Source organism: Gallinula chloropus (genome assembly GCF_964237585.1).
Source record: "Gallinula chloropus genome assembly, chromosome: 2".
In the NCBI taxonomy this organism is placed as follows: domain Eukaryota; kingdom Metazoa; phylum Chordata; class Aves; order Gruiformes; family Rallidae; genus Gallinula; species Gallinula chloropus.
The window spans coordinates 99,423,653-99,439,330 of record NC_140086.1 but is presented as its reverse complement, the minus strand read 5'-3'; the positions used below and the strand labels follow the sequence as shown (position 1 = coordinate 99,439,330).

Genomic DNA, 15,678 nt, shown 5'->3' with positions numbered 1-15,678 from the left:
TCCTTTTAAAAAAACCCTTAAAGGATGGCTCTCTAGTAAAACTACAGGAATCATAAACCTGCTTTCCTCAGTGCTGCAGAATTCCAAGGGGTCTTCGCCCTCTCACACACATCCCTTTTATGGGCTTCCATCTTTGGTCTGGTGGGAAGCTCGTGTGCCATGAGAACATCTGCATGATTGGACTTAAGTATTCCTCACTAACAAACGTGAAGTGTTAGACCTATTTCTTATTGCATAAAGCCCTGGCAAGTGGAAGTTGCTTAGTAAATTCTGTTCTCTGGACAAGGCTTTGACATCTTCATTGCTGACAGTATTTTACTTAGTTGTAAAAGTTGGATATAGTAGAAATTTCTGAGCTCCTTCCAACTATACTAGTTCCATTCTTCCACCCCCATCGAAGCAGAAGTCATTCATCTTACATAAGATTAGGCTTGCTCTTAATTAAGATGAAATTTGCTCCAAAGTTGAAAATAATGGTTTCTGGCTCTGAATTTGTGATATTACATGTTAGTGTCACTTGGCCAAGCATTATTTTTTTCAGGCATTTAGGAGAGATGATAGCAACCCTTGCATCTTCTAGATTATTACTTCTAGAACTGCCACTTCCTTGCAGAATGTCAGGCCATACCTGCAATGAAAGGGTCAGGAAAACCAGCTGTTAAGGGGCAAACACAGTGTTAGAATTCTGATGTGTTAAACTTCCGGTTTGGGTTACGACAGGTTTGAAGCAGGCCCTCAGTGCTGGCAGCTTCCTTGTGAAACAGGGATATTCCCAGCAGTCTCATTGGCACTGACAAGCAGAAATTGATGTAGTTTGTCATGTCTGGCTTAGGGTTCACTGAAAATAATGAGTAAATTCAGTTTGGCTCTGAAAAGATAGCACTTCTCTTTGAAGGTGAACGGTGTGCTGATGCTTAACTGTGCATCATAGCCTTGATATAAGCACTGGCTTTTCATCTGCATCTTGGCTTTACTTACACATGTTCATGCATGCAGAGACTGTCCAGCTCTGTAAAAGGACTGTCTTGGTTTGCACTTTGAGTATATTGGAAAAAACTTCCCAGCCATTCCTGCCTGAGGCAGTAAACAGGTTCAGCACTCGGCGTCCACACTCAGCGCACTGTTCATGCAGCACAAAGCTGCCACGCTGCTAACAGGGCACTGCTTTCTGTTTTCCATGTTCTTAACCAAAATGCTACTGCAGCATGGAACAAAATTCACCCTGGCCAACCCAGAAGGCCGCAGAGGAACTCCAGCAAAATTTGAACAGTCTAATTGCAGAGGGTTTGGGTTTTTTTTTTTTATTCAGGGAGACAGAGAAAAAAGTTGTTCTTGTTTCATGTGTAAGGGTACATTTTCAGTTGGGTCCTTTTAAGTAAATGGAGTCTTGAGCAATCTCCCTCAGTCACCTGCATCAGATGCAGGTACTGTTGAAGCACCTGTGTGGTGCTGTCAGATGTGTTTGCTTATGTGATGCTAATTTTCTTTTTCTTTCTTGGTCTCTTGAAGGCAAACAGAAGTGAGTACACATGCAAAGAACAGTGGGGGAACAGAGCGAGTGAGCACTTGAGTGTTCTCTGCTGAGTTTAAACTTTCTTTTGACAGTTCTGATATCCTTGAAATAACTGAGATCTTAAGCAAAATTCCCATTCCAGTTTTAAGCCTCAAGTGAAACTAGTTTTGCCCATCAATATACTGTAGTCAGCTGGAGCTTTGGGATACTGGTAGTGACAGCTACTTGAGTCTTCTGGGCCACTTCTGTGAGGCCTGAGAGGTGAACATTCCCTTAGAAGAAGGGAAATGGGATAGAGGTGAATTAAAGTTTCCTAACGTGAGCTATTGCCTGTCATTGATCCCTAACTAGGATACTAATCCCGTACTTCTGCAGCAAAGGAGAACCCATTTCACAGACCTTTTAGATCCTGAATTCCCCAAGGTGAGGGAGGGGATCCTTAAAGATTAGGGAAAAAAATGAAAAAAAAAGAGGGAGAAAACACAAATAACATTTTTTCTTTTGCACAGGCTGCATGTCAAGTGCAGGTGAGCTGTGCATCAGTGGTCTGTCTCTGTATGGAAGCACTGCTCCCTGTGGGTGGGTGAGCTATTACACAATTTCTATTGGGAATCTGTTTCTAGAAAATGTTATTTATTGCAAACGGTAATGTATTGTAACTGGAACCATTTCTGAGCTGAAACTATTACATTTATGTAACTGCTAATAAAGTTTCGTCTTTCCTTCTAGGAACTTGTCAGGGTCTCCTTTAGACGTGGGTCTCTGTGCTGGACTCAAAATGCAGGTCAGGCAAATAGCACTGTGTTGTATGCTGAAGCTCAAGCACAAAAGCAGTGCAGTGTATGGTCCCTTCCCTTCCTACTGACCACAGCAAACTCTGTTATTCTCAGAGAGAAAATGTAATTCAGTACATCAGTGAGCAGAAAAAAAATCACTGCAGTTCACAGATAATGTTTCCATGTGTGCTTGTCCTGACTTGGTTTAATTGGCTGTGTGCAAATATTCACCAGCTGTCATGCAAGTGTGGTGGCTTCATAGGTTTTGTGACTTACTGTGGAGCGAATCCAATACTTGAGGTGCTCTGCAGTAGTGTTAGTGTGCAGTATAATCCCAAACACTGCTGTTAATGAGCTGCCTGTTTCTGAACTGGGAAAGAAAACTCCATGCATCAGAGCACATGAAGTTTGTGCTAAATGACGATAATAAAAGATACTGTGACATACAAGTGTCTTTCTGTAGGGAAAACACACCATAGAAGGAATTTTAAGTGGTTATATGGTGTAACAGTTTACTGGTACCCCCTGGAAGAGAATACTGGATGCTAAAGAAGCTGATGATAGATATGTAGGGTCTTTGATTGGAGAATTGCTCCTTTGTTACTGCACTGCAGGCTGCCAACAGCAGTAGCCTCCCCCCTTCCCCTTTGAGTAGGCTGCTGCTGCAAGCTTCCAGCCTTGTACAACAGAAGAGAAGTAGTAGTGATTCCTGAACACCTTAAGCTGGTTGTGCCAAGCAGCCTCAGCATTTGCTGACGCGGTGAGCAGGACTGCCCCTCTCCCAACGTGTGCTTGGGTGATTTAGAAGGGTGAAAACTACTCTGTACAAACCATTTAAACTGCTGTTTATGTTCTGTGACTTAATCATGAGAGCACAATTAATCATAAAAGCATGAACTGTGTCCAAAACCACCTGTGTCTGGGAAAAATGGATCATTGGCAGAACAGAATGCTTAAGAAGCCTGCTTAAATGTTCCCTTGATCTTGGTGACAAGAGATAATAAAGTGCAATCTGCCAGCTACTGTAAACAAAATGAAGTACTAGATATACTTCCTCCACAGTATGTCTATCTTCACCAGTGCTGGATCAGCACCAAGAGCCTCCCTCATTTATTCTGAGCACCGTGTCTCTGCCAGCTTAGCGTACAAACGGACAAGTATTACCTGACATGACCTGCCAAAAAAAGCTTCTGCATTAGAGATAATTTCTGCCTCCTTAGGCTAAAAATCTGTTCCACAAGACACGAACTTTAAGATATAAATAAGAAAATAAATGAAAATGGGCCATGACGCTGTCAGGTTGGAAATTAGAAGACAGTTTCTAACATTTCAAAACTGTATTAACTAAATGGAAATAAAAAAGCTTCCAAAAACCTACTTTAAAACTTAAGTGAAGCAGAGAATTATGCAAGTAGTGATATCCTGAAAGCAGGCGGAGGCACTCTGACTGACAAAGCCTGTATTTTTGTGGTAAAAATGTTTGATTAAGCATAAGAGACTTGCATACAAAAAGTGACAGTGTACTAGAAAAAGCGCATCTATTTGATTTAGATTCAAGGGACTGTAACTGGGGTAACCCATCCTGCACCTCATGAACCCGTGGATGCAAAGTGTCTTTTCTTCCAGTGCTAAAGCTAGCAGAACAAAGAATTCTGCAAATCTGAGAGACTGAACTGAATGTGGCTGATGTCAGTTTGTCAAGTCAACATTGAACAAGGTAATAAACCACAGAGTCCCATGCTTTCACAGAAGTTATTTATTAACTGAAAACATTTTTCCATCACAGTTTTAATATCCAGAAATCGCTACGCTAATCAACATCTCTGAGGTGTGAGAATTCAAGTATATCTTTTGCTGATGAACCACAGCTTTTGCTGTGAAGATGACCTTTAGACTATTCTGTGCTTAAATGACATAGATCTTACTGACACAAGGATACTATGCTGGAGTCCAACCACAATCCAATCTAGACAAAAGGTATGTTTAAAGTTTATTATATACCTTCATTATGGTTTGTGCTTGTTATCAGGCATAGTAAAAGGTATTATTTGCTAGGAAAAAAGTAAACATTAACAGTGCTATTCTCAAAAAAGACATCAAGATTTTTAAGTGCACCAATGCATCAGATCAACAACTCTGCCAAGAATAGAGCAGCAGGTTAAGGAATTTATCCTCCAACTGCCCTGTCCCAAGAAGTACACCTACATACAGGACTGACTACATGGTCATACAGCACTAAGGTCAACTTTAACTTTGACCTTACGCTGCAGTTCACAAGCAGAGTCCGAGCAATTTCAGGGGCAGGTATTCTGCCTGTATAGAGTACCTGTAAGTGTGTCTGTGTCACTGAACTGTGGTACTCAGGCACTGAGTTGTGACCTTCCTCTACCTAGTTACTCTATCCAGTAAGAAACAAACAAGGAGCAATAGTCCAGGCAGACAAACTGCTGCCTCTTCCACATCACTGTATTCCCAGAGCTCAGGCATTCCCTGTCCTCAACAGCCTAAGTTTGGAAGTTGCTCTAACAAAGTTTCTTGTAACTAGTGTAGAGACAGGCTGTCCTTTTATATTTCTTCTTGGCAACCAGTAACAGTTCTGAGTCCTGGCTGTCTGAAATGCGCCTTTGTGGTGCACTGGGGAAATCAGTGGAAGGATGGGGCAAGTGCCCTTTAACTGCCCTTCTTTTGGCACGATGCACACACATTCTACTGACAAGTTATGTGCTCCAGACTCACCTGGTCTCAAGTGTTACACAAATACAGACATAAAAAAATACTTAGAAATAATAAGTAGCAGTCAATGCTACCTTATGTGCGCTTTAAAAAACCACTGTGAAACTCAGTTCCAGCTTGCTTCCTCCCACCTAAGTCTTGTGTTACCTGGTAATTCTTTGTCTGATTGGATAAAATATCTTAAAATTTCCCACTTTATAGGGTACATTCATTACTGCTTAGGAAGAAGAGCTCTGTTGCTGCCTTCTATTTATTTTTAATAATAAATTGATAAAGGCCTATCAAGTAAAACTAACCAGGACAGGAAATAAAATGTATTCCCCTTAGCCTCTGCAGAAGCTGATTTATTTGCCAAATTAACATTGCACATTTTTAAAATGCTGCTTTTGACTGCCATTAGAAGAATATTTTATATTATGGAAACTTTACATCATCTTTTGAAGACAGCAATTAAAACAGTGAGGTGATGTGTGCAAGTCTCACCTCTAATCAGTTCTATTTTATTAGAATCATAGAATGGTCTGGGTTGGAAGGGACCCCAAGGATCATAGAGTTCCAACCCCCTGCCACAGGCAGGGCCACCAACCTCCAGGCCTGGATCTACACAGCGTTGCCCAGGGCCCCATCCAAACTGGCCTCAAACACCTCCAGCGACGGGGCTTCCAGCACCTCACCCCTCTCTCTGTAAAGAACTTCCCCCTATTATCTAATCTAAACCTTCCCTCCTTTAGCTTCAATCCATTCCCCCTTGTCCTGTCACTGTCTACCCTTTTTAAAAGTTGATTCCCCTCCTGTTTCTATGTTCCCTTCAGGTACTGGAAGGCTGCAGTGAGGTCCCCCCGCCACCTTCTCTTCTCCAGGCTGAACGAGCCCAGCTCCCTCAGCCTCTCTTCGTAGGGGAGGTGCTCCAGCCCTCTAATCATCTTCATGGCTCTCCTCCCAAACCTCTCAAGTTAGCCAGGTTGAAAGGATTTTAAACATTCCTTCCTAATGGACATTCACCTGTGTAACCACACTTCCACTTCAAGGCACAGAGCCATAGGAACAGAGCCACCTGCCTGCTCATGCTCTTTGGAGGTGCTGAGTAATGTTCCTTCAGACACTGAATGACATCTACATCAGTGACCATTCTTCTAGATAAGCAAAGTAATTTCCTTTGTGGAGAAGGGAGTTTACCTCTATCTTCATGTCACCACTTGTGCTTCTTTACCACAGCCCTTATGGTGTCCTCTTAATCCTGTGGGTTACTCCTGCAAGTAAGCATCCCATCTTCCTTCCCCTACTCAGTAAGCCAGCAGCTCCTTTGTCCTGCACTGTCCTGTTCCCAGGACTCCCAAACCTCAAACAAGGGCCGCATTTGATCTCAGGCATGCAAGCTGTTGGGCACAGGTTACAGCTCTTTGCTCAGAAGCCCAAAGCTGACCAGGCAGCATCTCTGCAGCCAGCATTAACACACACTGGAAGCACTGCCCTTTGGCTTGCATGGATGCCCAGCTGTAGGCATCCTCTACTAAGTATCAGATTCTCCTACAATTAAAAATAAAAAAAAGACACTCCTGCTTCTAAAAGCAGGTCACATAACCACATTAGAAAATACCAGTGTTTACACAAAATTCTAAAGGGAAACTGCTGCCCCCAAAGTCCCCTGCATCCACACTGAAACATTACAGGTAATACAAAATGGTGGTCTTGTTTGCACTTGCCATAGGTTAGGATCCATTTTCATTATGCACAAGTTCCCAAGTCCTCCCAGTTACACAGGAGTAACAAATGTGCATCCTCTCCTACTCCTTACTAAAAGTGATGGACACCATGATCACATTGCTGAAAAATTGATGTAAATCATGTAAAATCAAATGGCAGCACAGAATACTGTCACTACACAAACAGAACAGGGTTACTTAGTTTTAAAGAAGGTAGAAGTTGCATTCAGACATACTTCTGGTTTAAGAAGCTTATTAGAACTACAGCACTCTGTTCCAAGCTGTTGGGATTGTGCTTTTTGAAGATCTTTATAAGCCTCCAAAGCAGATGTATTTTATCTCTAAGTATTCATCGATGCCATATTTCGAACCTTCTCGCCCTAAGCCGGACTCCTTTACCCCACCGAAAGGGCTCTCCACCGAGGAGATGATGCCTTCGTTAACACCAACCATTCCAACTTCCAGCTGTTCTGCAACTCTCCAGATCTGAGCTGGGTCTTGGGAGTAGAAGTATCCTGCCATGCAGAGAGAGAGATACAGGAATGAAAACTGAAATCGGGAAGAACAACTGCAGAAGACTGTGAAAGGCAGTTACTGACAAGATGCCCGCATTAGAAATCGTCACCCCCACGCTACAGCCACTAAACCCACAGAAACAGAACATTTATGAGGGAGAGGCACACCTGCTAAACCCACGTTCGCTGCGTTCGCTATAGCGATTGCTTCTTCTTCAGTCTGAAATCTGTCAACACAAAGACAGAAAAATTACAAGTGAGGCCTACAGCCCACCTTGCTGAGTTACTGGCAAGCAGCAGCCTGGACAGAAAGAGAAGAAAAGTCACACAGCTTTTCCTTAAAGTATATTGTAAGCATCTAATTTGATTTTTCACTTTGAAGAAATAGAGGAGTATCTACTATTTCTCTTAAAGTGCAGTTAAGTGGTGAGGATCGCTGCTCTCCTCCTTTGAGAACGGTAGTTAAAACTCTTACTAAAACGTTTACTTCACATGGGTTTGTCCACCAACTTCCCCAACTACACAAGCACCTCTGAGAGACAACAGGTAGGGAAGGTTTTGAGGACAAAAAGAGAGTTCCAAGGCATCCTTTGTCACAAAGATTTCGGATTAGCAAATCACACGACAAACTGCAAAGCCCTGCCTCCTACTTCATACCATAAATCATGAAGCTGATGAGGGTTTTGCTGCTTAAGTGTGCAAGCTACCCTTGCTTAACTGCTGATGCAATTTGAAAGAAAAAACAATTTACAAAACATTGCAGAGACACTGAAATGGGGTTGAGGGAGAAACAAATGAACCACATACCCAAAGGAAGTTTTCACATGTGTACGCTAGTCTTGTTACAAGACTTGTGTGATCGTACAAAAAAAATATCTCTTGGCAAAATGTCATGCAAAATATTTATTAATCTTTCATTGTTTTTAATTGCTATTTTTAATCTGGAAAATTAATAATCTTACTTGATAACTGGTGCTAAAGGGCCAAACGTCTCCTCCTGGGTGCAAAGCATTTTTGTTGTAACATTACTAAGTAGTGTTGGCTCAAAGAAATTTCTCCCCAAGCTGTGTCGTTTCCCTCCAGTCACAACAGAGGCTCCTTGAGAAACTGCATCATTAATGTGTCTTTCTACCTGAGGCATGCAAACCAAAAATATCAACATTAGCATTTAGGAACAAACAATAGTATATTTTCCACTGACAGTATTAATTAGAAGACTTGGAAGAGAGGTTCATGGTTTGCAGAAGGCCGTTCACAGTGTTATCTAAAATTTCTCTTTAATTTTTATTTCAGTCTGACACAACTTCAGAGGAACAAATTATGAGTACGGTCCCAGACTCACAGATATTAATGATCCAGCTTTCCTGTTGAAATTAAAGGGTTACATCTAGCATGGGAAAAAGTCTTTGCAGGACTAAGTAGTACAGCTGATATCCATGATCAAGCACTATGAAAACTGAAGTACCTGGCTGTAATTTAAAGAGAAACAAGACAGCTTTCAAGATGGTACTGACAAGAACATCTTCCACCCCCTCCAGCTGCAGTTCATCCAAAGGCAAGAAAGTAATGAAAACTACAGTCTCCCCCAGGATAACGTTCTTTGAAATTACAGAAAGGCAGTTAAGTGACTATGCACAGTGCTGGCTTATTTGTATATACAGATGTATACAATACACAGACTACACTTTTGTGATGCACAAAGAGAAGATGTGAAGACAAAAAATCCCAAGTATTTTATCTCTGGTTCCCAAATTACTCTGAACAGTTTAATATTCTATTATTTTAAAAACAGAGAAGAGTCTGGCAGCAGTGAAGCATCATGGATTCAAACCATGTAACTGAGCCATAATATCTTAGAACGTATAAACCACATAATTTGATAATCTTTAAGCTTAGAAAACATGAATTATTATAGAAAATGTGACTTTAAAAAAAAAAATTCCTGGAGTCACAAGCCATCCAACACAGAAGACACAAACCACACATGGAAAGTTTCAATTGATTACAACATCCAGAGCTCTGGTATTTTTAACCTTGGTTAGCTTTTGCCAGACAGAGGCACTGTTTTTCAAAGTAAGCTGTCATTCACCATGCTTCCGAACTGCAGGATCACCATACAACTCTCCCACTGTATCCAGTTTCAGTAAATGTTCTTAAGAATGGGTAGGAAGTAACCTGGAAGAATCAGCTTCATCTAAAGGAGGAATCTCTTTTTCCCTTAATGGAAACAGGGGAATGGTATTTTAACTTAGCCACATTAGGCTGTGCACGCATGCACACCCCTGGAGAGACTCTGAGGACAAGCACACACTCCCAGCCAGTCTGCAAATGCATCCTAACAAAACAAGCATGAAAATATGGACATGTCAATCTAAAATTACTTTATGGATCATAAAAAGGAAATTGAGATGATAATATCTTTTCTTTGTACCTTTTCCACTGCTTTTTCATTAATTAGTGGCCCTTGGGTAGTTTTGGCATCAAATCCACTTCCAACATGTAGTTCCCTTTCTATAGCTTTAGCAAACTTTTCCACAAATTTGTCATGGATTCCCTCTTGCACCAGGAAACGGTTTGTGCAAACACAGGTCTGAAAACAAACACAGAAAGGAAAAACAGTAGGTTACTTATCAATTATTCTGGCTGTCAAGTCACACCATGAGATTAATAGAGTGATCCATCCTCTGCCTCTTCGTCATCCTAAGGTGTTGACGTAGTTTTGTCACTTCTTTCACCACCCCACTCACTTCACCCAATACAACTTCAACAAGTAGGTGTGTGAAATATGTCACACTAAGTTTAAGTCGCTTAGGGTGGGAAAAGGTTTTGTTTCTGTGGACTTTTGACAGATGTATCAACCAAGGTCCAGAAGCTGCAAGAAATACTTTCTAATTACAGACTGCAGAATGCTGGACTGAACAGCAGAACTTCAAATCCCACCTGGCCGTGTGGGGTCTTTTTATCTAACACCTTCATTAACTCGGTTAGATTTTGCTTTCTTCCTGGAGTTTGTTTGCAAGTGCTTTCAGTGGCTTAGGTATCTGTGCTACCCCTTTGCTTACTACATCCTATTTTGATTGCTAGTCCCTCTAAGTAACAGCCACTTTACCCTTCCATGCAGCCATAGCTTTTGTCTTAGATCTTGTACAGTGTGTCTGACCACTCGGTGGTCCCTGTCTACATTCCAATCTCTTTTGTTTCCTTTCTTTCTTCCCAAGTCTAATCTTAGGTTTTCTTGTTGTGTTATTCAAGCAACGCTATCCCAACGAAACCACCTCCTTCCACCAAAAACTTGCTGCTTCTCCACAGCTGCATGTTCACATGTAAAGGTAATAATACTCTTAAGACTGGAACGGCTTCACCCTGGGTCTCCACACAGCCCTCCTCAGCTGGCTGTTCTGAAAAATTATGCTCTTCAATACTTTTTTTACTCTAAGTAAAATATATTTGCAGCAATGTACACTTGAAGCCTGTTTATCACTTATTTTATGCTATTTATTGTGGAAAAAATCTAACCATGTGTGTCTTAATTGATTTCAATCCCCTTAGCTCCTGCTGGATGCTCTCAGAACACAGTAAGAGACTTGGATCAAACACAGCCTTAGAGACAGAAACGTTTATCGTGGCACTTGAAGCCATTATCTCAAGAAATGGCTAGGCACATGTTATAAAACATAACCCTGAGAACCAAGGCAGAATGGTGTCTTTCCACAGCTCCAGTTCTCCAATGAATTTAATGCTAACAAAGCAGGTAACAAAATGATTTACCTCTCATGCTCCTGTGAGGGGTCCTAGTGAACATCTTCCTTTTCAAGTGATATTATGGACTGCCGTGTATGTTGTGAAAGTATGTAGGGTTTTACAGGGGTGTTACTTAGACTTGCTGACAACTGGCTTGAGTGCCCAGAGCCATGAGTGACTCCAGCATGTTTCCCTTCACAATGAAGTGTTCTACACTTTCCTTTTACGTAAAATAGCTTGTTTAAAACTATAGCTCTTCACGTTCCAGAAACAAGGACAAGAAGGTTACTTTTACCTGCCCGGAGTTCCTGTACTTCGAAGCAAGGGCTCCCGCGACAGCCTGGTCCACGTTGGCGCTGTCAAACACTATAAAGGGGGCATGTCCTCCAAGCTCCATGGAAACCCTCTTCACAGTGCCAGCTGCGTGTTTCAGCAGTATCTGTAGGCAACAGAGGAGACACAGAAATCTCTACCTCTACCAGATACGAACAACGGAACCACAGATAGAAGGTAGTGAAAAACTAATCCTGGCAGGGAATTTATCTTCACCTTCTCTATAATGCTAGACCATCTCTTTTCTCTTATGACAAAAACAAGGGCTAATTTCCTTCATTAAAATATTTAAAGATTAAATTCTGGCCAAGGAATAAGGAAGAGAAGGATTTTTATCAGCTCCAGTTCAGGTCAAGCATTTATACACTAACATTGTCACTCCTGTTTGCTTGTTCTTTTCTTGTTGGCAATAAAAACCTTGGCGACTCCCCCTGGCAAAAGTCTTCCAAGACCCAAAAGAATTTGGGATTAAAGTTTGCCTTGATATCAAATTCTTTCTTCATCCTGCATACAGCAATCCCATAGAATTCTAGCACCTTCTACCCATACTCTGCAGTGTTACTGACTTCATTAGAGATGGTGACCAGTAAGACTGCTTATTAACTAAGACTGACAGGAGAGACACAAGGGCCTTGCTTCTCTAACATGTTCTCTTGCCTGCAGAAGCCATTCAGTACCCTTGAAACTCAGTTTCAGTGTTCACAATATACTGCCACCCCATGCTATGAAACAAAAGCATCCCGTACAGAACTGTTAACTCTGTAACTTAATAAAGGGCAGTTTTTATCCTTCTGTGAAGTACTGATACCAGAGTAAATAGGCAATGTCTCAGGAGCTATGCAATTATTTGGACAATCTCTGCACAACAGCCAGAAAAGAGGGTAGCTCTGTATAAAGACACACACTTTCCCCCTACCTTTCCAGTATAACCACAGTAATAATCTTCAAGGATACTCTGTGCACTTATGTACCTTTCCTGTTGCTGTGGAGCCAGTAAAAGATATTTTGGCTACCAGCGGATCAGTGCACAGAACTTCCCCTACGGCTGGTGTCTGTTGTCTGGAACAAGGAACAACATTATACACTCCTGCTGGAATTCCAGCCTGGTTTGCAAGCTGCAAGGAAAGAAACAGAGTTTGTGTAATCATTACATCTTGTATGAGGAAGTCACTTCATGTTTGTTTATTGTTTTGAAAAAGCTAGTCAGTGGAAGCCGAAACTGTGCAGCACAACAGTAACAGATGCCAGGGTGTCAGTAGAGCAGCTTTGCTCCAGTTTAAGCTGTCTGTCATTCAGAGTGACCAAAGTAAAGATGAGCCTCTAGACCATATTAGTGGCAACCTTTCTTACTAAACTAAACTAAAACCTCTGGACCAATTAAGCCAGCTTGTCCTTCCTTTATGTCGAGTTTGGCCAGTCAACCTCGAAGCCCACCGTGACTCCCCATTTACAGCTCCAGCCCACTGCCAATATAAAGCTCAGCAGAAAAGCTCACCTCCCCAAGGGCTAATGCTGACAAAGGTGTGTCTTCTGCAGGTTTCACTACCACTGTACAGCCAGCTGCCAGGGCGGCACCAACCTTCCGGGTAATCATGGCGCTGGGGAAATTCCACTAAGATGAGAAAGAAAAGTACAATCAAACTTGGGGAAATTTTCCCTGGGTTTGGTTTTGGGGTTTTGTTTTGTTTTTTTTTTTTTCAGAAATAGCTTGACATCTTCTGTAGTTACGTGATAATCTCAACAGACCTGCACAATGTGCTTTGTCCTAAGCATTTATTACCAAGAAGCTCTGCCAATCCAGAAAGATGCAAGTACCAGGTAGAAGTAAAACTTTATAGGGATGTTTCCTGTGCAGGAGGAGTGGAGCCATAGTGGCACAGCCCCATGCTATGGGCTGAGCTGACAGCCTCCAAGTGATTCAAAAAATTCAGCTGTGCTTACTGGGGTTATAATGGCTGCTACTCCTACTGGCTGCTTCAACACCAGGATTCTTCTGTCTTTTGCAGATGCTGGAATGACATCACCATAAACCCGGCGAGCTTCCTCCGCAAACCACTCCACAAACGAGGCAGAATACAGGATTTCACCCTGAGCTTCTTTCAGAGGCTTCCCCTTTTGATTAAATCAGATTGAAGATACACTGTAAGCAGCAGATTGAAGCGATAAAAACAAATTCAAGTCATTTCAAGAGCTTCTGTTCTTTTCAGAGTACTACCTAATCCCCTATTAGGCACGCTGCAGTCCACAAATATGATGACATGGCTACAGCAGCAGTAGTTGTGTGGCTTCGATACAGCATTATTGTGTAGCAATCATTCTGTATGTTGTGCCTGGATTCATACCCGCCCAAGACAAGGGGCTGGAACAGCAAAGGTAACATGGGTTTATTTACAAACACCGCATTTAGCTCCCTATTACCACTCCGAAGAAGATGCCTAGCACAGCAGAAAAGTTACAAGTTTGTGATGTTTGTTTTGGGGAGCATTACTTTGGGTTACCTCCAGGTCCGACCCCGTGGCCTGAGTGAGCATCAGCAGCTGGGAGGAGCTGCTTAAGTACCCTCTGGCATGGTTTTAACCAAAAAATATACCAGCCTGTGAGCTCCCAGACCGATGCAAACCAAAGTACGCTGAGTGAACCCAATTTGGAGACTTTGCCCTGACAGCACTTCCATTGGGGTTTTTTTCCTGAGTCAACATAACTTACAACACAAACAGACGGCAGCTGAGGGGGATGTGTGTGTTGGCACACCATGAAGCACAGTGTGGGGCTGGTTCCCGCTGGACTGTTCCGCGCTACAGCCACCAGCACGCACTGCATGGGCCCCAGGAATGTCCCGGCACCTCACCCGCGGGCCTACGGCAGCAACGCGAGCGCACGACTCAGCGGCTGGGCTCAACTTGCCTAAGTGACAAACCTTAACACTGAGAAAACCTGACAGTTGCTGGACTCAACTTGCTTAAGTGATAAAAAGAAAAAGACAGGGCGGCTAACGGGTGGAATTCACGCAGGATGCTCTGGCGGCTGCCAGTTTCGTGCTGTTCCAACGCCGGCACCCCCGCGGTACGCGCCTGAAAGGGCTGAAGCCAGCCCGGGGCAGCACGCACCCGACGGGCAGCCGGCAGAGGCGGACCCCGCCGCCCTACTCACGTTCTCGGCCGTGATGATCCTCGCCAGCTCCTCCTTGTTCTCCATCATCAGCTCGTACCATCTGCGGAGCCGCACGCCCCTCTCCTAGGAAGGGAGAAAAACCGCCGTGACAGCCGCCTGGGACGGGGAAAGGAAGCTCTTCACCTCCCAGCTCGGGCCGCCTCCTGCCCCCGGGCGGGCGCCATCTTCCGCGGCCGCTCACCTTGGCGGGGAGGCGGCCCCAGGCGGCGCCGGCCTCATGCGCGGCCCGTACGGCCGCCCGCGCCTCTGCCGTCCCGCAATCGGCCACCCGGCCCAACTCCTCGCCGCTGGCCGGGTCCAGCACGGGGAAAGTGGCGGGCGTCTCCACCCAGCGGCCGCCCACCAGGCCGCCCCGGCGCACCAGGGCGGCGGGCAGCGCATAGCTGCCGCGCCGGGTCGCCGCCGGACCTAGGGGTTGACGGGGGAGAAAGAAGAGGCGGCGACGGGCAACGGCGGCCCGCCGCGCCAAGAAGCTCGCCATGGCCGCGCACCCACTACAGACGGCCGAGCCTGGGCCCAGCCCGCCCGTACCGCCCCGGAGGAGGAGCTGCGGAGGGGCCGGGCTAGGAGCGGTTTCTCGCCGGGGCACGGCAGGCGGGGGAGGTCTTGATCTGGGCTTGCTGTAGGTGCGGGGGCAGCTCGGCTAGGGACTTCTGCTTCCCGGAGCTCCATCTCCCTCAGCCCTATCGAGATCCTCCTCGGGACAGGGGCTTGTGCTCGGTGGCTGGGTTCCAGGAGCACCGGCCCGCGGGAGCCGGTGGTCGCCTCCGGGTCCTGTGGCAGCAGCCATGCCGAGCCCTCCCCATCATCTCGCTGGGGAGCCGGGGTGGCCGTGCCGTGCCGTGCCGTGCCTGCAGGCCGAGCAGCAGCCTCGCCTGGCAGCCAGGCCAGGCTTGTGTGGAGGATGGTTGGAGCTGCAGCGTGCCCTGGAGCTGCAGAGAGGTGGCACTGTGTGCGGCGGGGGTACGCACCGTGCTTGCCCTCAGCCCGGATCGTGCAACCCAAATGTACGTGTGCAGCACCCTGTCAGCTCACCAAAGCTTATGAATTCATGCTGCCTACAACTCAGAAGCTAGCGTGTTCCTGCTATTGCGGCTTTCGGCAACTGGCTTTAATGTTTTTTTGGTGGGATCTGATGTAGCTGTTGTAAGGCAAGTGCACCGTGACCTGGGTGAACTGATGAACCGGGGGAG

The 15,678-nt window shown here is 44.7% G+C and overlaps 1 protein-coding gene across 1 annotated transcript; it reads right to left on the bottom strand.

Moving 5' to 3' along the window:
• Positions 1-4,030: 4,030 nt before the first annotated feature.
• On the bottom strand, positions 4,031-14,981 carry ALDH5A1 (aldehyde dehydrogenase 5 family member A1). Its single transcript, XM_084260940.1, has 10 exons — positions 14,667-14,981; positions 14,465-14,548; positions 13,256-13,426; positions 12,810-12,926; positions 12,286-12,429; positions 11,277-11,420; positions 9,672-9,830; positions 8,203-8,372; positions 7,409-7,467; positions 4,031-7,240 (listed from the first exon to the last, which is right to left on the bottom strand). Exons 1-10 carry the CDS (start codon positions 14,964-14,966, stop codon positions 7,035-7,037), a joined length of 1,554 nt encoding a protein of 517 aa, XP_084117066.1. The 5' UTR covers positions 14,967-14,981; the 3' UTR covers positions 4,031-7,034.
• Between the last annotated feature and the right edge of the window lie 697 nt (positions 14,982-15,678).

Excerpts from the sequence above, each read along its gene's own strand:
- ALDH5A1 (XM_084260940.1), bottom strand. The coding sequence starts at position 14,966 with ATGGCGAGCTTCTTGGCGCGGCGGGCCGCCGTTGCCCGTCGCCGCCTC. Across the intron at positions 14,549-14,666 it reads GGGGCCGCCTCCCCGCCAAG|GAGAGGGGCGTGCGGCTCCG; the intron begins GTGAGCGGCCGC and ends CTCCCTTCCTAG. Across the intron at positions 13,427-14,464 it reads GGATCATCACGGCCGAGAAC|GGGAAGCCTCTGAAAGAAGC; the intron begins GTGAGTAGGGCG and ends TTTAATCAAAAG.